At 37.0% G+C, this 20016-nt stretch overlaps 1 protein-coding gene across 1 annotated transcript in view; it reads left to right on the top strand.

The window, feature by feature from the left end:
- Positions 1-20016, top strand: part of Ppme1 (protein phosphatase methylesterase 1) — a 51058-nt gene that overhangs the window by 5197 nt on the left and 25845 nt on the right. The window contains exons 2-3 of the mRNA XM_031387531.1: positions 11522-11615; positions 12080-12172. Of these exons, the coding sequence (XP_031243391.1) occupies positions 11522-11615; positions 12080-12172 (187 nt within the window). The remainder of the gene's footprint in view (positions 1-11521; positions 11616-12079; positions 12173-20016) is intronic.

The raw sequence follows: 20016 nt of genomic DNA, 5'->3' as shown, positions 1-20016 counted from the left end.
AAGAAACTATAAAAAGTTATTTAGTTTGTGGGCATTCACAGTATACATATGGAGGTCAGAAAACAGCTTGCAAGAGTGGGTTCTTCTGGAGATCAAACTCATGTTGTTAGGCTTGAGCGGCCTTTACCAGCTAATCTACTTTCTGTCCCAAGAACAAGCTGTTAATTAATAGTCATTAAAAGGTTAGATGCCACACTTAGATGTTCCAAATGAGGTGTTGACTACTATCTCCAGCATATACTATCAAAATATTTTGAAAATTGACTAAGAGAATGTATAGAGAACTCCAACAATTTGAAATTCCACCAGAAAGACTGATTTTGCTTCCTCTCAAGTCTTTTTATCTTCTGCCATTAGCAAGCCATGTAGCTCTGGTTAGTTATTTTTTTTCTCTGCCTAAGCCTCAACCATCATGGTATCATAGAAGGAATGTTTTGACACCAAATAGCATAAACCCAATCTTCAGTGTTACAAAAAGGAGCTTTTCTGAGCCATCTTTATAATAGAAATACTATTATTGCAGAATTTAAAACCTTGCTAGCTACATAACAGAATCTACTTGTTTCCTCCCTGATGCAAAAATTGAGTTAGATAATTTCAAATGCTTTGATTCAAATTATGTATAGTTTTTTGAATTGTAGCATTTACTTTGAGTGTCCTTATCACTAGTAATGGCCACTCCAATTCTACTACAACTCCCAGCCAGCCATCTGGTTGGTTGTTGTTGTTTTTTTTCTCTCTCTTTAAAATACCGCTAATGAGGGCATCTTAGAAGCAGCCATGCCTTGATGTAAGTGACTGGCTGCAATTAAACTTCAGTATTAGCCTTTGCTACAAAAGTTCTTGTCTGGAGAGTTTGTGACAAGTGACTAGGACAGTGCCTGTGAAGTTCATAAGCATTACCAGTAACAATCTAAGTAGATCTTCAAGTCTATTAGACCTACTTATATTTGAAACATTTGCTTAAAATATACAAAATATGTTTCTTTTTTTTCTTGTTCTCTCAGGCTAAAAAGTTTTCTCCTTCACCTTCTGCCATAGTTGATTTATATTTTTCTTTTTTTTTTTTGATTTATATTTTTCTTCATTTGCTTATCTCCTAGTAGGAACTACACCACTGTAGCTGTTTTTGTCTCCTTGAAGATATAACACCCATCTGACATAAATAACCATTGTTATCTTTCTCTTTGCTATCTATCTCTTTCTCAAGAGCTTCCTTAGGATAGGATTTTTGCTGGATTTCTTTGTGGTGCCTTTAAAAAATTAATTTTGCCTTTATTTATTGAGTTTGTGTATGTGTACACATGTGGGAGGGCGGAGCACAACTCACAGGAATCCTGGCTCCCCCTTTCTATCCTGTGGGCCCTGGGTTGAACCCCAGTCACCAGGCTGAGTAGAAAGCAGTTTTTCACCAGCCCTCTCTGATACTTCATTAAGTGCTGACCATTGACAGAGACCTATTTTACCCCCATTCTAAGAATAATCTTATTTCCCCACTGGTGCCTTGAAGATGACATAACCAGAGCTGTATTTCTTTCTTATGAAAGCTTGTTGAACTTTATAGAGTAATACAATTTGTACTTCATTTCATCAGATTGTAAGTACAGTAGGACTTAGAAGTTTATAAGACTTAAAACTAGATCATGCTTGTTACTAGTCTCTTTATTGAAAGGATCCATTCCTGATTATCTTTTCCTCTTTAATTCTAACCTGAAAGCAAGTCCATTCATAAAGGAGAGTACTATCTATTAGCAGTTATTTCCACAGTAGCTTCATTTTATAGAATCTTTTTTTCTCCTTTCTTGCCCTGTTCATTTCTTATTCTCTGACTGAAAACTGTTTTATAAGGAGGTGCCACCTACACACTGGTTACTTTGCCAAGATTAGGGACTAGATCAAACATTACACTTTTAAATGGAAGCATCAAAAGCTCTCCATAATTATGTCTCAGGCAGTGACATTAAAATTTTATTTATTGGTTGTTGATGAGTATTGAACTCAGGCAGCAAACATGCCACTTATGTTCCTTTCCACTGAGCTACACTGTCAGCCCACTGAAGGCTTTTCCATGTGTCAACTGCTGCATTTATTTTGCTTGCACTCCCCCTTTCCTCACTTTATACAGACCTACTCTCAGGAAGCTCTGAGGCTCTAGCCCATGCCTTTTCTCTCCCCTATCACCTGAGTACTCATAACATGCTTTGCCATTTCCACTCGTTAAGTTTTGTATGTCACTAGTTGTTTTTTGTTTTTTGTTTTTTTCATTGTTACCATGTCACTTGGGTGGGATAAATTAATGCAAACTCCTAGAGTGCAAAGAGTTTTGTTTCTCTTTTCTTTCTTTAGTAGCAAGTTAAAGAAATACTTTTATAAATTTGATTGGTGAATATATAACATTCATTTCAAATGAATCCTAAGGCTTTGCCTGACCAGTGCAGCCTTTCCTTTTCCGTTCCTGTTTTCTGCTGTCTTTATGGCACTTTATATGCAGGATCAGCAGCTTTTCTATGAAGGGCCTCATAGAATTGTCTGCTGCACCCCTTGAGCTCTGCTGTTACAGGGTGAAGGAAGCCAGTCAGCATACTTGTGCTCCAATAAAACTTTCTTTGGAGCCAGAGGTTTGAATGTCACCTCCATTTTATTTTACTTTATTTTATTTTGCTTTTATTTCTTTTAACAACTGTTTGAATTGGAATCCAAAGCAGTTTCCTACCTTGATCATGTAATTTTCATGTCATTAAACAGTCTCTTCCTATCCTTTCAGACACTACTCTCAACTCATGAGCTATACAGTATTAGAAGGATTGGTGTGGACTTTCCCCAGACATGGTTTTCAGCTCTATGTCAATACTATTGGTTCAGTACTACTGTCTTGTAGAAGAATGAAGATAGGTTTTTAAAAGGAAAGTAGGATTCCCTTCTTAGCTTCACTAATTAGAGTAACTTGACTTTGTTTTCTTAAAATATGTAAAACTAAGTTAGTTTTAAGGGAGAAAATGGGATTCTATTTATGCAGACTCATTGTTTAAGGTATAACACAATTTAATACAAATTTATTTATTGTATACTAATGATCCTCCTGCCTCAGCCTCCCTAGTGCTAGAATCATAGATGCATACTATCATAACTGGTTCAAGAATCACAGTTTCAAATCTCATTTCTATTAAGGAAGTCTATGGCCCCTCCCTCCCATTTAAATTTAGAGTGGACAGTGTTAAATTGTTGGAGAAAATGGAGTATTTTCATTGTTTCTGAATGTTATTTGTTCCTCCATCAAATGTGAATCCCAATAACCTAATCACTTTGATGCAAGTAAATAAAATACAAAGGGAGTTTATATTTAAATAAGCAAGAAATTGATCACTATTTTGTTGTTAGGGGAATAAAGGAAATATTGTATATATACAAAGCATCATCAGTCATCAGATGAACCATTAAGAAAAAGACCTACCGGGCTGGAGAGATGGCCCAGCCGTTAAAGGCTAGGCTCACAACCAGAAATATAAGAAAAAGACCTACCAATTAAATTGTGACATAATACTTTATCACTTAGAGTTCATTTTCAATTTGGATATAAAAATTTCTCATTATTTTATATGAGCTCTGTTGGCGTGATCATATTTCACTTATGAGTGCATGCTTAGAAAGGGAAAGGGGAGCAAAATAAAATGCAGTGCTTCTGACACGTTTTCATATTTAGTCTTCACTCTTGTGAATCATTCTCACCAATATAGTTTTCTGTGCCTCACAGGAACATTGGCCATCAGTGTTTCTTAAAACCAAACAGCAGCCCACACACTAGCATCATGCTTATGTAAAATCATCTTACCTTTGGCATCTGCTGCTATCCTCATTTGACTGTATATCTAGCCCTCAAACCATTCTGCTCTCATGGCTAGAAGAGCACTTTATATCAGTCTCCAAGATTTTCTCACAAGCTGTCAACCCCTGTCTTGAAATTTCTGATTCTGGTTTTGCTGCTCACTCTCATGCAAGTAGTCACAGTCACGTTAGAACTGTTTCTTGGGTGCCTGCATTGTTAAAACATTGGTACATTAAATATGAAAAAAATGTATGAGAATTTTGATTCCTTTACACCATTTATAGTGATTCCACCTGTATGCCACCTCAGTTTCTCCTCAAAATGGTATGAGGCTAGCCTTGTACAGTGTAAGAATACAGTCAAGGTCATGCCAGTAATGTGTTAGGTAGTGAGCCTACATAGGTAGTTCTAGTTCATTGAAAATGTTTTATCCTGTCCAATTTTGGTAAAAGAAGTTAGGGGCTATGTTGTCCTCATGTTGAGTGAGTAGTGGAACAAAGTGTAGGCCTTTCCCCTAAATTAAAGTGGAGTTCTTGATTATCAAAGGTATAAAATCACAGCTTTTATTGCTGTGCAGCAGCAGTCTCTCGTTTGTGCATTTTAAGCAAAGCATATTTTTATGTTGTCTGACTCAGCAGGTTATATGAAATGGTTTTCAGTGGAGTACAGTTTAACTTGCTTGGAACCACATTATTTGAGCACTCCTGCTGCATGTCCCCTGTCTTGTCTAAATGCAAGCAAGACCTTATAGAAACCACCATTATTTCCTCTTTGGGATCCACAGTGCCTGTTATCTGGATAATTTAATATTCTCACCACCAACAAAAAATTAAGACTAGGACTTAGGATTTTCTTGTGTACAGTATTTCAGTATTTATCACAAATTCTTTTAAAGTGCCTCCTGTGTTCTCTGGGAGTAGCACTAGATTAACTGGGGACTCAGATCTTGAATTTTCCCTTCTTGCTTCATGCCCCACCTCGGTCCCATCATCATCATTTCAGTTACAAACCTCTCCTCCTGCCTGTTGTTACCTTTCCCTCCCTACAGCTGGGCGAGCTTCTCCTCACATTGCTCTGAGGATTTCTGGGGTTTAGAATTGCCAGTTTTAATGGTTTCAAAAGTAAAGAATCTAATATTATTTTGAGGACAAAGTGGAGAACTGATAAGAAAGTGACCTAAGAGCTCCATCTCATGTGATCTCTGCAGTTTTAGACAAGGTGTTTGACTTCTCTTTATTGTAGTTTTGTTGGTTTTAAAACCCAGAGAGTTGTTGAAATTAATGTTTGTGGTTTCTTCAACCTGCAAAACCTTACTCAATTGTAGTAAAGTAATTTAGAAAAAGGAGCAAAATCAGAAGTCAAGAAAGATAGGATGCCAACAAGAATCAGGAAGATAGAAAACAAATTGAAGAATATTAAGCTGTTTAGCAAAGAAAAACTGAAGACTGTTTGTAGGCAAATGAAAGTACAAGCTAATCTGTATTGTAGCCCATAAAGTGAGGACTCAGAGGCCCCTATGGAATGTGAACGCTCTTTTCTTTCTTTTACCCCAACCCCAGGAGTTTTATACTCTTAGCTCTTATATGTAAGCCTGCTCTATTTTGTGTTAATTTTTGTGTGTGATATAAGGAATGGGTCCAGCTTGGTTCTTTTGCAAATGGATAACAGATTATCCTAACATTTTAGAGTGTGGGGGTTCTTTTTCCTAATGCATTATCTTGACATCTTTAAAAAAAAACTTCATTTGACCATAACAAATAGATTGTTTTTAAGTTTTCAAATTTTATGCCATTGATGTATTCAGTGATGTATATCTGTCTGTGAGCCAGCACACCATATTTTGAGTGTTGTAGCTTTGTAGTAAGTTTAAATTAGGAAGCTTCCAGCTTTGTACTTTATAAAAATTATCTGGAGTTTTCTGGATCCCTTCTATTTCCATGTGAAGTTAGGGCCCAGCTAGTCTGTTCCTGCTGAGGAGCGGGCTACGATCTTCACAGATATCCCTTTGGCTTTGTAGATTAATTTGCAGAGTTGTTCCTCTTAATATTAGATCTTCATATCTATGGATACAGGCATTTTTCCTTTTATCTGTTAGAGATAACAAATAAATAAAGATTATATAGATTTTATGTACAAGCATTACATATCTTTAGTTGCTTATTCTAAGTATTTGTGTATGGTTGTATCTGATGTATGTTTGTGTACATGTTCGTGTGTGTATGTGTGTGTGTGTGTGTTTGTGTGTGTGTTTAGAAGCCACAAGTTAATGCTGGATGTCTTCAATCACTCTTCACCTTTAAAAAAAAAAAAGATTTATTACTTTATGTGTACAAGTGTTTTGCCCGTATGTATGTATGTGTGTGTATGTATGTATGTATGTATGTATACCATATGCTTGCCCGGTGCCCATAGTGGTCAGAAGAAAGTGTTGGACTCCCAGGGTAGAGTTAGAGATGGTTCTGAGTTACTGTATAAGTGCTAGGAATCCAATCTGAGTCCTTCTCCAAGAGAAACAATTGCTCTTAAAAACTGAATCTGGAAGTCACTGCTTTGCAAGGCTAACTTGTCAGTAAACTCTAGACATCCCCCGTCCCCACCTCAGCGCTAGGGTTCCAAGTGTACCCCGTCGTGCCTGGCTTTTGCTTGGGTGCTAGAATCTATACTCAGGTCTTCATGCTTGCATGGCAAGCATTTTACTACTTGAACCATCTTCCCAGACAGCCTAAGTATTGTTTAATTTTTTTTAAAAAAAATGAAAAAAGTGTAATTTACTATTGTTATTGAAGGTGGGGCATGCATGCCATCCTGTGCATCTGGAGGCCAGAAGACAACTTTGTGGAGTCAGATTTTTCCTTCCACCTTTCCATGGGGTTGTGGAAATTGAACTCTAGTCAGCTTTTTGAAATAAGTTCTATTACCCACTAAGACATCTCACCTATACCCTCCATGCCACCTCCAAGTCCTAGTATTCTTAATAGTGGTACTTTGATAGGATTGTACTCTTAATTTTACTTTTTCTTTCTTTTTTTTTTTTTTTTTTTTTTTTTTTTTTTTTTTTTTTTTTTTTTTTTTACTTTTAACTATAGAAATATAACTCATGTTGGTTTTTTCTTCTACAGTGTTCTAAAGTTGATCTTAAAGTTTTTTTAGTGAATTATTTAGGGTTTTGCCATAATGTTAAGTGAGTAGAAAAGTCTTAGTTAAATTACTCTATTTGTTCTAAAATCATACAAAGAGTTTAGGACACTGTGCCAGGTTGAGTGATAGTATCCATAGTAATGAAGATCTAAGACCCTGAAACTTGTGAATGTATCTTTTACATGACAGAGGAAAATTAGTATTGCTAATTAGTTGACCTCAAAAAACAAAACAAAACAAAACAACAACAACAACAACAAACCTATCCTCAATTATCTAGGTAGGCCCCAAATAATTACAGACATTTTTAAAAGAGAAGGAAGGCAGAATGGATTAAAGCCTGGAAGAGATTTGAACTTTTTGCATTGCTTGCTACCTTTGAAAATAGAGGAAGGACCTACCTACAAGTTCAGTTTTCTGGGCAGCTGCCAGACACTTGAAGTGATGTTTCACATGCTGGGCATCAGAAAAACTCACTACTACTAATTTAATTATTATTTGTAGGCCTTTCGCTAGACATAACTAGCAGTAATTGAGACAAAAGGAATCATGAGCCACTCATATCTCTACTTTGAAATTAAGATTAAGATTGTTACTTTGAAATTACATAATTATCTCTCTTCTTTTGCAGTGATAATCTTGAACATCAATCCAATTATTTAATTGATTTATCTAAATATATGTGTGTGTAATATTCAGTGTAACAAACTTAAAACCATTAAAAATAACCAGTAATATTAACACATATTATCTAGAATACCTTTCTAGGTCTTTTTTTTTTTCTTAAAGTATGCCATACCAGAAATTTACAGTAAAATAATTGTGTTTTGAAGTTATTTGGAAATTTTTCTAATCTACCATTAATTTGATCCTTATTTTTGGAGGAGGCATTTGGTTTTTATAAACCAAGGTTTGTAAAACAAAATTGAGTGCAAGGTATGGTGCTTCATGCCTGTCATCCTAGCACTTGGGATACTGTAGTAGGAGGATTACAGAGTGAGACACTGTCTCAAAAATTAAAATTAAAAATAAATAGCAAAAATTGAAAACTGTAAGTCACTTTCATTGATAAAATATACACATGAAAGTTCTAAACAAAATATTGCAAACCTTATTTTACAACACAAGACCATACATCATGATCAAATTGTTTTCATTCTGTATATGCAAATCAGTGAATAGAATTCTTCATATAAATAGAATCAAGGACAAAAATCACATGAATACCTCAACTGATACAAAAGGGCTTTCAGTAAAGTTCAACATCCCTTCATGAGGAAAAGGTCTAAAGAAACTAGGAATAGAAGGAACATACTTCAACCTAGTAGAGGCTATTTATGCTGACTGGTAGTCTATTTTACAACAAAGTATTTCTTAAGTCAGGAACAAGACAAGGTTGTCAGCTTTCTCTACTCTTATTCTTCTAATACTTCAATTCCTAGTGGAGCAGTCAGGTAAGGGGGAAAAAAAAACCCAGATACAAATAGAAAAGAAGTTAGGTTATCCCTATTTGCAGACAATATGATTCTGTGTATTTGAAGACTTTACCACAAAGCTCATAGCTCTTAAAATCACTTTCAGCAAATTAGCAGGGCTCAGAAATCAGTGATAGCAGTAGGTCCTCTGAGATCCATGCTCTCACTAGCCCCAGATTGTTGGCTAGGTTCCAGTATCAAGTATGACTTCCCTCCAGTGGAACAGGCCTTAAGTTCAATTAGAGAGCTGCTGGTTACCACCAAGATAGTTTATATTGCTTTGGCTGTCTCTGGGACTTTCCTGACCAACAAGTCAAAAACAGACTTCAGTTCTGGGATTAGTTTTTATTAGATAATCTATGGCTCTTGTGGTGAACATTGTAAGCCCAAATGGGAAAACTTTATTCAAAGTATATATGTATGCACATAGATTTTGATTCATTATGGCCTTTTTAGACATCCTTACTGTTATTTTATTACCCTCTCCTCGTTCTTTCCTTTTCTTCCTTCAAATCATTTGTATCTTGCTATCTCTAGTGTGTCCTCCCATGGCTTTTTTTTTTACTTCCCTGGTTTCTATTGCTGTTCTGTGTTGTATACCCACATCTGAAGAATTAGAGCTAAGACCTCAGATGAGAAAGGACATGCCAAATTTGTCTTTCTGGGTGTTGGTTACCTCAGTCTATATATTTTTTAGTTCCATCCACTTACCTGCAAATTTCACTATTTCCATTATTTAATTTTTCTTTATGGCTGAATAGTATTCCACTATGTATATGTATATATGTATATATGTGTGTGTATACATATGTATTCATATATACACACATTTATATACATGAATATACACAAAACCCACATTTTCAGTATCCATTTGTCAGTTAAAGAGCAATGCTTCCATTTCCTAGCTATTATGAATAGACCAGCAATGACGATGTTTAGGCCTTGGCATATGCCAATGAATCATAGCTGGGTTATATGGTAGATTTATTTTTATCTTTTTAAGTGTCCTCCATACCGATTTCTAGAATAGCTTATAGATATTCAGTAACCCTAGCATCTGTGGGAAGACTGTTTTATGTCACCTCCCCCCACCCCCTGCCCCGAGTTACCGTTATCTCTGTTTGAACCAGATAATGCTAGAGTTTGTTTCTGGACCGAGTTGATCCTAATCCTCATTCGTGTACTGCAGGCTTGATTACTATAGTTATATAGTGTTTCATTTTCTTTTACTGGACACCTTACTAGGTTTAAGTAGATTTAAGTGTGTTTATTAGCCTCCAAGCCATTTAATAGTAGTAATAATGGATATATACTGAGACACCAAGCTAAGTGCTGTATTCACATTGGCTCATTTCATTGTGTCAACAGATGTTAATTTCGATGTGTCAGGTTCTGTGAATACATGGGGAATGTTCCTGCTCTCAGTGTTCTCACAGTAGTGCCAAGCTAGGTGAACTAAAATACAGAACTAAAATATTTTTAGAAAACGTATAAATAGAGCAAGCAAGTCTGAGAGTAATGAGTAGTGAGAGGGCTACTTTAATCTTCATACCAGCCTATATAAAACTGACAGTACAGCCCCATCAGACATGGAGAGGCTCGGCTTGTAGAAATTAAGTACTGTGTTTAAAGTCACACAAGAAACACAGACTTGGGTTATAAAAATAACCTTATTAGGTAGAAAAATTATTGCAGGATTAGCAACTACTTTTTAAAAATATATTGTCTTGTCATTTTCTTTTTTCTTTTCTTTTCTCTAGAAATAGGTTGTTCGGGGTTAAAGTTCAGGTCTTTGGCTCTTAATTCCATTGCAAATGGGTTTCTAAGTAGAATTGTATTGGACCTGCATATGTGGACCAGAATGTATGTGCATGTGCTCAAAAAATGGAGTGTCCACAGCTCTTGTTAGATTCCAAATTGGCCTGTGATCACAGTGAAGGCTCCGTGAATTAGGCAGAAGCCAGATTTGCTTTGTTCCTTTCCGCCAAAGGTATAGTAGGAAATAGAAATTGTATATTCATTTTGTTGGGTTTAAAATGAGTATTACTTTGACATAAAATGATTTTATATGCACTCAACTATCAAAGTAGTTCTCATTTTAAAATAAGGCTTAATTCACCTTTAGAATTGATTCTGATTCTGACATTCCTCATATTATAAACATCCCTGAGTTTTGTTGGTTACCTTTTCTTTCTTTCTTTCTTCTTTTTTTTTATTTATTTTATTTTATTTATTTTTTTTATTTTTTGAGACAGGGTTTCTCTGTATAGCTCTGGCTGTCCTGGAACTCACTCTGTAGAACAGGCTGGCCTCAAACTCAGAAATCCACCTGCCTCTGCCTCCCAAGTTCTGGGATTAAAGTCATGCACCACCACTGCCTGGCTGTTGGTTACCTTTTCAAAGGTCAATTCTTTCTTCTTAATTCCATTGCCAATCAGGTTGTTATAAAAGTATTTTCACTACTGTGAAAACAGTTCTTCAAATACATTCCTAAAAGTTCTAGACACTGCTATCATGATTGCCTTCTGTGAAGACAGTCTTTGACTGATTGGGAAATGAAAAGGAACACAAAAAAGTTTGAGATTGATGTGAAAAAATAATATTGACTAAGGATAATTACAATAAGAGTAAACTAAGAAGAATGAACATATATACCAGGGTCAGTGAAAAAAAGTAGATTTTATGATGTGTATAGATAATAAGTTTATCCATAATAATACATTTATTACTTCATTGTATAAAATCTTTTTTGTTTTGTTTTTTGAGATAAGGTCTTGCTGTTTAACCCTGGCTGTCCTGGAATTGTACACCTCTATACAGCAGGCTGACCTTGAACTCAGAGATCCACCTGCCTCTTCCTCCAAAGTACTGGGGTTAAAGGCATGTACTACCATGCCTGTCAATTGTATAAAATCTTAGTGTTTACTCTTAAGTTGTGTCTTTATGAGAAAGCTGTGTCTTTATGAGAAAACACTCTTGCTATTTTCATTTCAGATTTACAGTTATCTATTGACCAAGATTTTACCTTCTTATATAAAACTTATATTTGAAACAGTTCTCTTTCTTTTCTTCCTCTCCTTAGCCCTGGACGGAAGCGGGACTTTACCCCTGTCCCGTGGAGTCAGTACTTTGAATCGATGGAAGATGTGGAAGTGGAGAATGAAACTGGCAAGGATATATCCTCTCAAAGGGGCTGCTCTGCATAAGGGTGGGGGACCTAGTCAGACTTGGGTAGCTCCTGAATGTTCTATTTATCCTCACCAGCCCCTTACACAGTCTGGAATATTACCTTTAAGCCTTTGGCAGAATCTATCTTGGCTGCAGTTGTCTGACACATGGGAAGGGATTGGGATTAAATTCCTGAAAGTAATACTCTGAGTCCAACAAGCTGAAGTGACTTAGTTTCTAGCAACCAAGTACTGAGTCCTCTTCAGGGAAAAGGAAATATTTATTTTTCATTGAAAAGAAGGCATACCGGTAGCAGCTTCAAAACAGTCTTGGTATCTCAGAAACATCTAAAGTTTCTTTGAAAGTCTGTAGTTTTCATATAAGTTGTTATACCCTGTTTGTCTTTTTTAAAAAAATAAGTATTGTTATGATTAATCAAAACTTTAAATCTATGGTCTTTAACTGTTCATACACTTTTCGAGTTTACAAGAGTGGTTCTGAGGGTCCAGTCCTGCTGCTGCTTCATGGCGGAGGCCATTCTGCCCTTTCCTGGGCAGTGTTCACGGTAAGTTGTTGGTGTTAGAAGCTGCTGTATTGGTGCTCATTTTTTTCTGGGTAGATTTGTCTAGTTAACTCTTCCTTCCAAGCACATTCATTGTTGAGAAGGTTAGGATAGAGCAGATTGCAAAACTTTAGCATTATGTACTCAAGGTCACCTGTTCTTCAAGCCACTGGTTCTTGTAACATTTTGTATATATATGCACTAGGGTGAAGATAAGGAATTTGTGTCTTGTCAAAAGTAGAAGTCTTTAATCTCAGTAATTTAAGTACTAGATCAGTAAATATTTTATTTTAGATGCTTTAGGCTATGTCTCTCTCTGTCTTTGTCAGACATACTACCTTGCACATAGTGATGTTCCAGAAATATTCGGAAAATATTTCTGTTTTTGGATATTTTTATTATTTGGCAATTTCATACATGAATACAATGTTATTTTGACCATATTCAACCCAAATCCTTCTTCTCACTTCTTCTAAGCCTTTTAAAACTAATACCTTCATTCTTTGTATTTTTTTAAGTGACTGATGGAGTCTAATTAGTGTAACTTGTATGTGCATAGATGTGGGCCCTCTACAGGAGCATAGGCAACGGTATAGTGGCCATAAGCCAAAAGAAAAACCATTCCCCTCCTCCATCAGCCATCAGCTGCCATCAGCTCCTCAGCTAGGGTGGAACTTTGTGAACACCTCTCTCATCCATGCTGGAATAGTAGCTGTCTTCTTTTTAAAGCAATGACTTATTTTATATTACCTTTTAATTTGTATGTATATATGCATGCATACATACTTGCATCTCTGAATTCTTAGGAAGTAAAAAACACTTGGCTGGTGGTGCTCTGGTCTACAGTACAGGGTATGGGCTAATATGAATACTGCTATTTGTAAGTCTTGCTCACATCTTTGACTTGGGAATAAGGCAGCCCACATGTGAGGAGATACTGCTAAGAAAGATAGTAGCAACACCTTCATAAAAATGAAGTGTCTCTTCTTGTGTAACAAGCAGATATACACACTAATTCTGTTTACCACTGAAAGACAAAAGTAGGAGCAGGCGGGAGTGCAGCACTAGGTGCCTGAACCAAATGGTCACACATCACTGCCTGGAGTGTTTAGTTTTCTTCCTGGAGGCAGGGCTAACTGGGGTTCAGTATGAAAGCCTCAGTACTGAAGGATTTGGCTTTTGGTTACTGTTTCTTTCTCTTACTGTAGGCGATGCTTATGATTTGCCTGTGAGTACCACACTCTCTAGTGCCAAGTAGAAATCTAATGTAAAGCACTCGTTTTCGAGTAAATATATGCAATAGGCTAAAAAAAAAAAAAGTGTATTTTTCACTTATTTCAAGAGTATTTTGTCTGAATCATTATATCCAAAATATCTCAACAGGTTATCAGTATAAAAATTATTGTCATGAGTCAGTTTTGTTATTGTTATTATTGCTGCAATTAACACAGTACCACTTATAGGAAGATTTATAAAAGAGGTTTATTTTGGCTTATAATTTTTTCAGGATTTTTTTAATGAAAAATTTTTTCATGCAACATATTTAGATCATGTTTTTCAGTTTTTCACTTCTCCCAGTTTCTCTCAGATCCTCCTTAACAATTAAATTTTATGTTCTTTTTTTCCCCCTGTCTTTCAAAAACAAAAACATGAAATAAAACAAACAAAAAAACTTTGTAAAATCAAAACAAACAAGCAAAAGACAAGACAAAAAAAAAAAAAGCCCCAAATGAAACAAAGTCTTCAAAAAGATCATTGAGTTTGTTTTGTGCTGACTGACTGATTCTTCTTGGGCATGAGGCCTTCCCTGAAGTGTGGTTGATATACCCAGTGAGATTCCATTGTAGAAAAGTGATTTTTCCCTTTGCCAGAAGGTATCAATTGCAGATAGCTTCTTGGTTAGGGTAGGGACTCCCACGTCTACATCCCCTTCTCAGTGCTGAGACCCCCATCTTGCTTAGCATTTGTGAGTTCAATGTGCATTATTCCTGTGGTGTCTGGAAGACACTGTTTCTTTAGAGTCATCCATTGCCTCTGCCCAGTCGACAGAGATCCCTGAACCTTGTAAAGAGGACGTTGATGAAGATATGCCATTTAGGACTGAGTGTTCCAAAGTCTCTCAGTCTTTGTACATTGTTCAGTGTGGGTCCCTATTTTAATTCCCATCTACTGCAAGACGCAGTTTCTCTGATGTGGTTTGAGTGAGGCACAGATCTATTGGTATAGCACTATGTCATTAGGATTCAGTCTATTGCTGTATTCCTTTAGCAGAATAATAGTAGTAAATTTCTCCCTAGGCCCAGGCTCTATCTAGTCTCAGGTTCTTGGCCACTTTAGCAGTGTCAGATATGGATTTCATCTCATGAAGTAGGCCTCAGATTGAGTCAGAGAGTGGCTGTTTACTGCTGTAGCATTTCTGCTACTAATATAACAGTGTATCTTGTAGGCAGGTGGCTGTTGCAGCTTACAGGATTTGTAGCTGGGAGACACTGATGATTATCCTTTTCCTCCACTATTCTGCAGAGCATGTAGGGGTGAAGCTTCTAATTAGGTCCAAGCTCGACTTCCCCATTTTCAGTGACATAGTGTCTTCAGCAGTAGGGCCTTATATCGGGTTGTGAAGAAGAATCAATAGCCTAGGCAGTATCCTGTAATGTTTGAGAGTTTTCATGAACCCCCTTGGCCAGTGACTCAACAAGATGTAACCCATTCCTGGCACAGGAGGTTTGACTTGGTAGTATAACCTATCAAGTTGGGTCATTGTCTTCCCCCATGACTCCATATATGTATATTGGATTCCTTTCATATATGTATATGTATATATTTTGGGAAGCTTATACAGTAGTAGGTTTGCATATGGTTTTTCAAATGGCCTTTAGTGTTAGTTGTCATATTCTCTTCTTTACCCTTCTCTCCCATCCCCCCTCCCTATTTTATCTTCTAACTTTTTTCCTTGTCTCTCTATAACACTGTAGTCTATTTCCTCTTCCTTGGGTGTTCCTCTTTTCCCTCACCCCCAGTCCATGTGTACTACTTAACCTCTGCAGTTATATGGATTGTAGCACATATATTGAAAACTTAAAAACTAATATTCACACATAAAAGAAAATAGACAATATTTGTCTTTTGGACTGTGGTTATCTTCCAGTGATTTCCTCTCCCCACCCCCAGCTCTATCCATTTACCTATGAATTTCTTTTATTTATCCATTCATTTGCTCATTCATTCATTTATTTTGTTGAGGCAGGGTTTTTCTGTATAGCACTGGCTGTCCTGGCAGAGGTCTGCCTGCCTCTGCCTCCCAAATGCTAGAATTAAAAGTGTACGCTACCACTGCCTAGCTACCTGTGAGTTTTACAATTTCATTTTTCTTAATAGCAGAATAATATTTCATTAAGCAAATATACCTTATTGTCATCCACTCATCTGTTGATGAACATCTAAGGTGTCTCCATTTTTTGGCTATTATGAATATTGCAGCAGTGAACATGGTTGAGCAAGTGTCTCTGTCATAGAACATAGAGTCGTTTAGATATATGCTCAAGAGTAGTATAGCTGAATCTTGAGGTAGGTTGATTTTAAGCTTCTTGAAAAACTGCCACACTGATTACCACAGGGGCTCTACCAGTTTGTATTCTCAACATCAATGAGTAAGCGTCCCCCTTCTCCTCATCCTCATCAGCATGTGCTGTCGTTTACTTTATTACTATTTTTTTTTAATTTTTTTATTTTTATTTATTTTTTTTTTTAAAGATTTATTTATTTATTTGATGTGTATGAGTACACTGTAGCTGTACAGATGGCCATGAGCCATCATGTGGCTGCTGAGAATTGAACTCAGGATGGTCCTGCTCACTCTGGTCCCCCTGGTTCCCACTCCCCCCCCCCCATTCTGGCCCTGCTTGCTCTGGAGTAATACACTGTAGCTGTCCTCAGATGCACCAGAAGAGGGCGTCCGATGTCATTACGGGCGGTTGTGAGCCACCATGTGGTTGCTGGGATCCGAACTCAGGACCTTCGGAAGAGCAGTCAGTGCTCTTACCCGCTGAGCCATCTCGCCAGCCCAATTTTTTTATTTTTTATTTTTTTATTTTTTTGGTTTTTGGAGACAGGGTTTCTCTGTATAGCTCTGGCTATCCTGGAACTCACTCTGTAGACCAGGCTGGCCACGAACTCAGAAATCCACCTGCCTCTGCCTCCCGAGTGCTGGGATTAAAGGCGTGTGCCACCACAGCCTGGCTTACTTTATTACTATTATTTTTTGTTTTGTTTTGTTTTTTCGAGACAGGATTTCTTGAAATTCTGTATAGCTGGCTGTCCTGGAACTTGCTCTGTAGGTCAGGCAGTCATGTATTTTATTAATCTTGATCAGTCTGACTGGTATAAGGTAAAATCTCAAAGTAGTTTTAATTTATACTTCCTTGATGGTTAAAGACATTGAATATTTTTAAAGTGTTTCTCAGCCATTTTTGCTCATCTTTTTAGGACTATCTGCTTAGTCTGTGTCCCATTTTTAAATGAGTTATTGTTTTCTTAATGTTCAGGTTTGTTTGTTTTGTTATAGATATTAACCCTTTTTCAGATGTTGAATTAGTAAGGATCTTTACCCATTCTGTGGCTGCCACTTTGTCTGCATGATGATGTCCTTTGCCATACAGAAGCTTTTTAGCTTCATGAGGTCCCATTTATATTAATTGTTGGTCTTGGTACCTATACTATTGGTGTTCTGTTCACAAAGTCCTTTCCTGCGCCAGTGAGTTCAAGCCTATTCCACACTTCCTCTTCTATGAAATTCAAGGTGTAAAGTCTTATTTTAAAGTCTTTGATCTATTTGGAGTTGAGTTTTGTGCAGGGTGATAAATATGGATCTGTTTGCATTCATGTTGACATCCAGTTAGACCAGCAACATTTGTTGTCTTTTCTTCAGTGTATATTTCTAGCTTCTTTGTAATAAATAAATAAATAAGTAGTAGGTAAATAAGTAAATCAGGTGTTTGTAGGTATGTTTATATATATCTGCTTTTCAGCTTGATTCCATTCATCAATGTATTTTATGCCAATACCATTCTATTTTATTACTATAGCTCTATAATACAACAGGAAGATCATGATTTTGAGATTTTGGTTTCCTTAGCAAGTAAACCATCAAGTAAACTTGTCTCTTCTAAATACATAAAGCTACCATGATTCAGTCATTAGGCTTGCTTCCTCGGGAATTTTATTTTTCCTAATCATTTTCTAAGGGATATGCCTCAAAAAACTATTAACATTACGTTTTAGCCTCCTAATTCTTCACTATCGAGATTAAATTTTGACATGGGAAGCTTTCTGGTAAGGGAGAACCCTCAACCTACATTCAAGTCATAGTGATATGTATTAAGTTCCTTGCTATACTATCTTTTTTTTAAAAAAGCATTTCCTTTTTTAAAAAAAAAAAAAAGATTTATTTATTCATTTTATGTATATAAGTATAGTGTCTTCAGACACATCAGAAGAGGGCATCTGATCCCATTGCAGATGGTTGTGAGCCACCATGTGGTTCCTGGGAATTGAACTCAGGACCTCTGGAAGCAGTCAGTGCTCTTAGCAGCTGAGCCATCTCTCCAACCCATTATACTATCTTTTAAATTCAGTATATTATCTTTTAAATTTACAGAGTACACTTTGCCTTTTTAGAGGCAAAGATCGCAGCCTATTTATGTCTGCTAAATTATGCATATTTAAGGGATGTTTTGTTCTTGAATTACTTTTTTTTTTTTGGTTTCTCGAGACAGGGTTTCTCTGTGTATCCCTGGCTGTCCTGGAACTCACTCTGTAGACCAGGCTGGCCTCGAACTCAGAAATCCACCTGTCTCTTTCCCAAGTGCTGGGATTATAGCTGTGTACCACCACTGCCCAGCTGTTCTTGAATTACTAACAATACTGGTATGGTATGTAATGTAACTGCACAGAGATGGTCAGTATGTGTGATCAGTAAGTTAGGTCATGGGAGCCTGGAAAGCAGACACAGCTTTATTATTGTAGAATGTCTCTATATAATGTCTGTCATGGAGTCAATGCTTGGTACTCCTTCCTTAACTATGTTTGTGTCATTCCCAAACAGTTCTATTTAAGATCTTTTTTTTTTTTAAAGCAAGGTCTCACTATGTAGCTCTGACAGGCCTGGAATTTACTGTGTAGACCAGGTTAGCCCCAAACTCAAAGAACTCTGCCTTCCTCTACCTCCCAAGTGCTAGGATTAAAGGCCTGCACCACCATGCCTAGCCCCTGTGTCTTTATTAAATATGTCATTTATGTATGACTAGTAAAGAAGTTGCATCATATGGTTAGAAAGCTCCCGATTCTAGGACACATGGCCAGTGTACTTAAAGGGATAGAGGAGGCACTGAGTCCTATGATTGGGGTGCGATGAGATCCCTGAGTACAGACTGCCTTGTTCAGTATTGTGTGCCTTCTGCTTCCACTGTCCATGAAAATTCTTTCACAGAGATGTGCCTTATTCTGCCTTGTGGATACATCCTGCTTATTTAATCACTTACCATCAATCATGTCATTACTTATGTCTCTTCTGTTGTAAGTTACTTGGGTTTATTCCTGCTATTTGCTATAGTTCCTGTTCACATTTAACTGTCCATGTGTATTCACATATATGCTCTAAAGCTTGAGGAATTCTGACCTTTGGAGTCAAGGCAATTGCTAGAGTACTGGCTTTCACATGGCCATTTTTATTTAGATGCTGAGAATGTTAGTTTTAGACAATAGCTTTTAGATTCTGTAAATGTACAATTTCTTTGTTAAATGGTAGTAGAAATGAATCACAGTGACTAATGAAGGTATTTCCCCACGGGTTTGTTCTCCATCATAGCCTTTTATGTCATCTTTCCATGCCTCCTAGAGTTTGGGACCAGTGAGCCCCAGGGATCAACTACAACAAGGAAAATAAGCAGCTGCATCTCCCTAGACACTTGCCTTGTGTTAGATACCCTGCTCGGTGTCTAGGTACATAGTCCCATTTAATTTTTCTGTGATCCTTTCAGTTTAGACAGATGAAGATACTGAAATTTAGAGCAATAACATAGCTGTAACAGCAACAAAATACAAACAGAACTCTGAGTCTAGACAGAAACGTACTACATTAGAGGACAATACATGTTTGTAAGGAGAGTTGTTTCTCTGAATCTTCAACACTTGTCAGGTACAATCACTGTGCCATACTTTCTCAGCCTGTCTCTCAAGGCTGAAATTATCTGAGATAATTTATAGGATATCAAAGTGACCCTGATTTCTGCACACACATACCTTGGAGACCAGGTCTTGCTTTGTAGCTCAGGCTAGGTTTGAACTCTAAGTCTTCCTACTTCAGCCTTCCCACTGGTATAATTCCAGGCATGTACTACCATGCCTGGCTCTAGCTAACTCTTCCAATCTTGTCTCTAATTCTGTTTAACATAGACTACTCACAGAGCTCCAACACTTAATAGGGATAAGCTGGCCCCTTCTCCCATTCACTTAAATCAGAATTTCTGGTGGGCTTATACTGCCCTCCTCAAAGCTCCTTAGGTACTTTTGTTAGGCAGGCAAAGTTGAAGACTGCCCTGTTTCTATCATTTATTGGCTCTTTGGTCCTGGTGAGATATTTAACTCTTTGTAAACTCACCTCTCCTGTAAAATGATGAGAATTGTTTCTGAAGCGTTCTGAGGAGTAAATTAGATAATGCATTGGAAGTACTTAGATTGGTAAGTGGTACATTGGAAGATTTGGTAAATATTAGCTGCCATTGGGCTGGAGAGATGGCTTAGCGGGTAAGAGCACTGACTGCTCTTCCGAAGGTCCTGAGTTCAAATCC

This window comes from Mastomys coucha, unplaced genomic scaffold, assembly GCF_008632895.1.
Source record: "Mastomys coucha isolate ucsf_1 unplaced genomic scaffold, UCSF_Mcou_1 pScaffold21, whole genome shotgun sequence".
Lineage (NCBI taxonomy): Eukaryota > Metazoa > Chordata > Mammalia > Rodentia > Muridae > Mastomys > Mastomys coucha.
The sequence above is the reverse complement of the archived record's forward strand: the minus strand, read 5'-3'. Positions and strand labels throughout refer to the sequence as shown.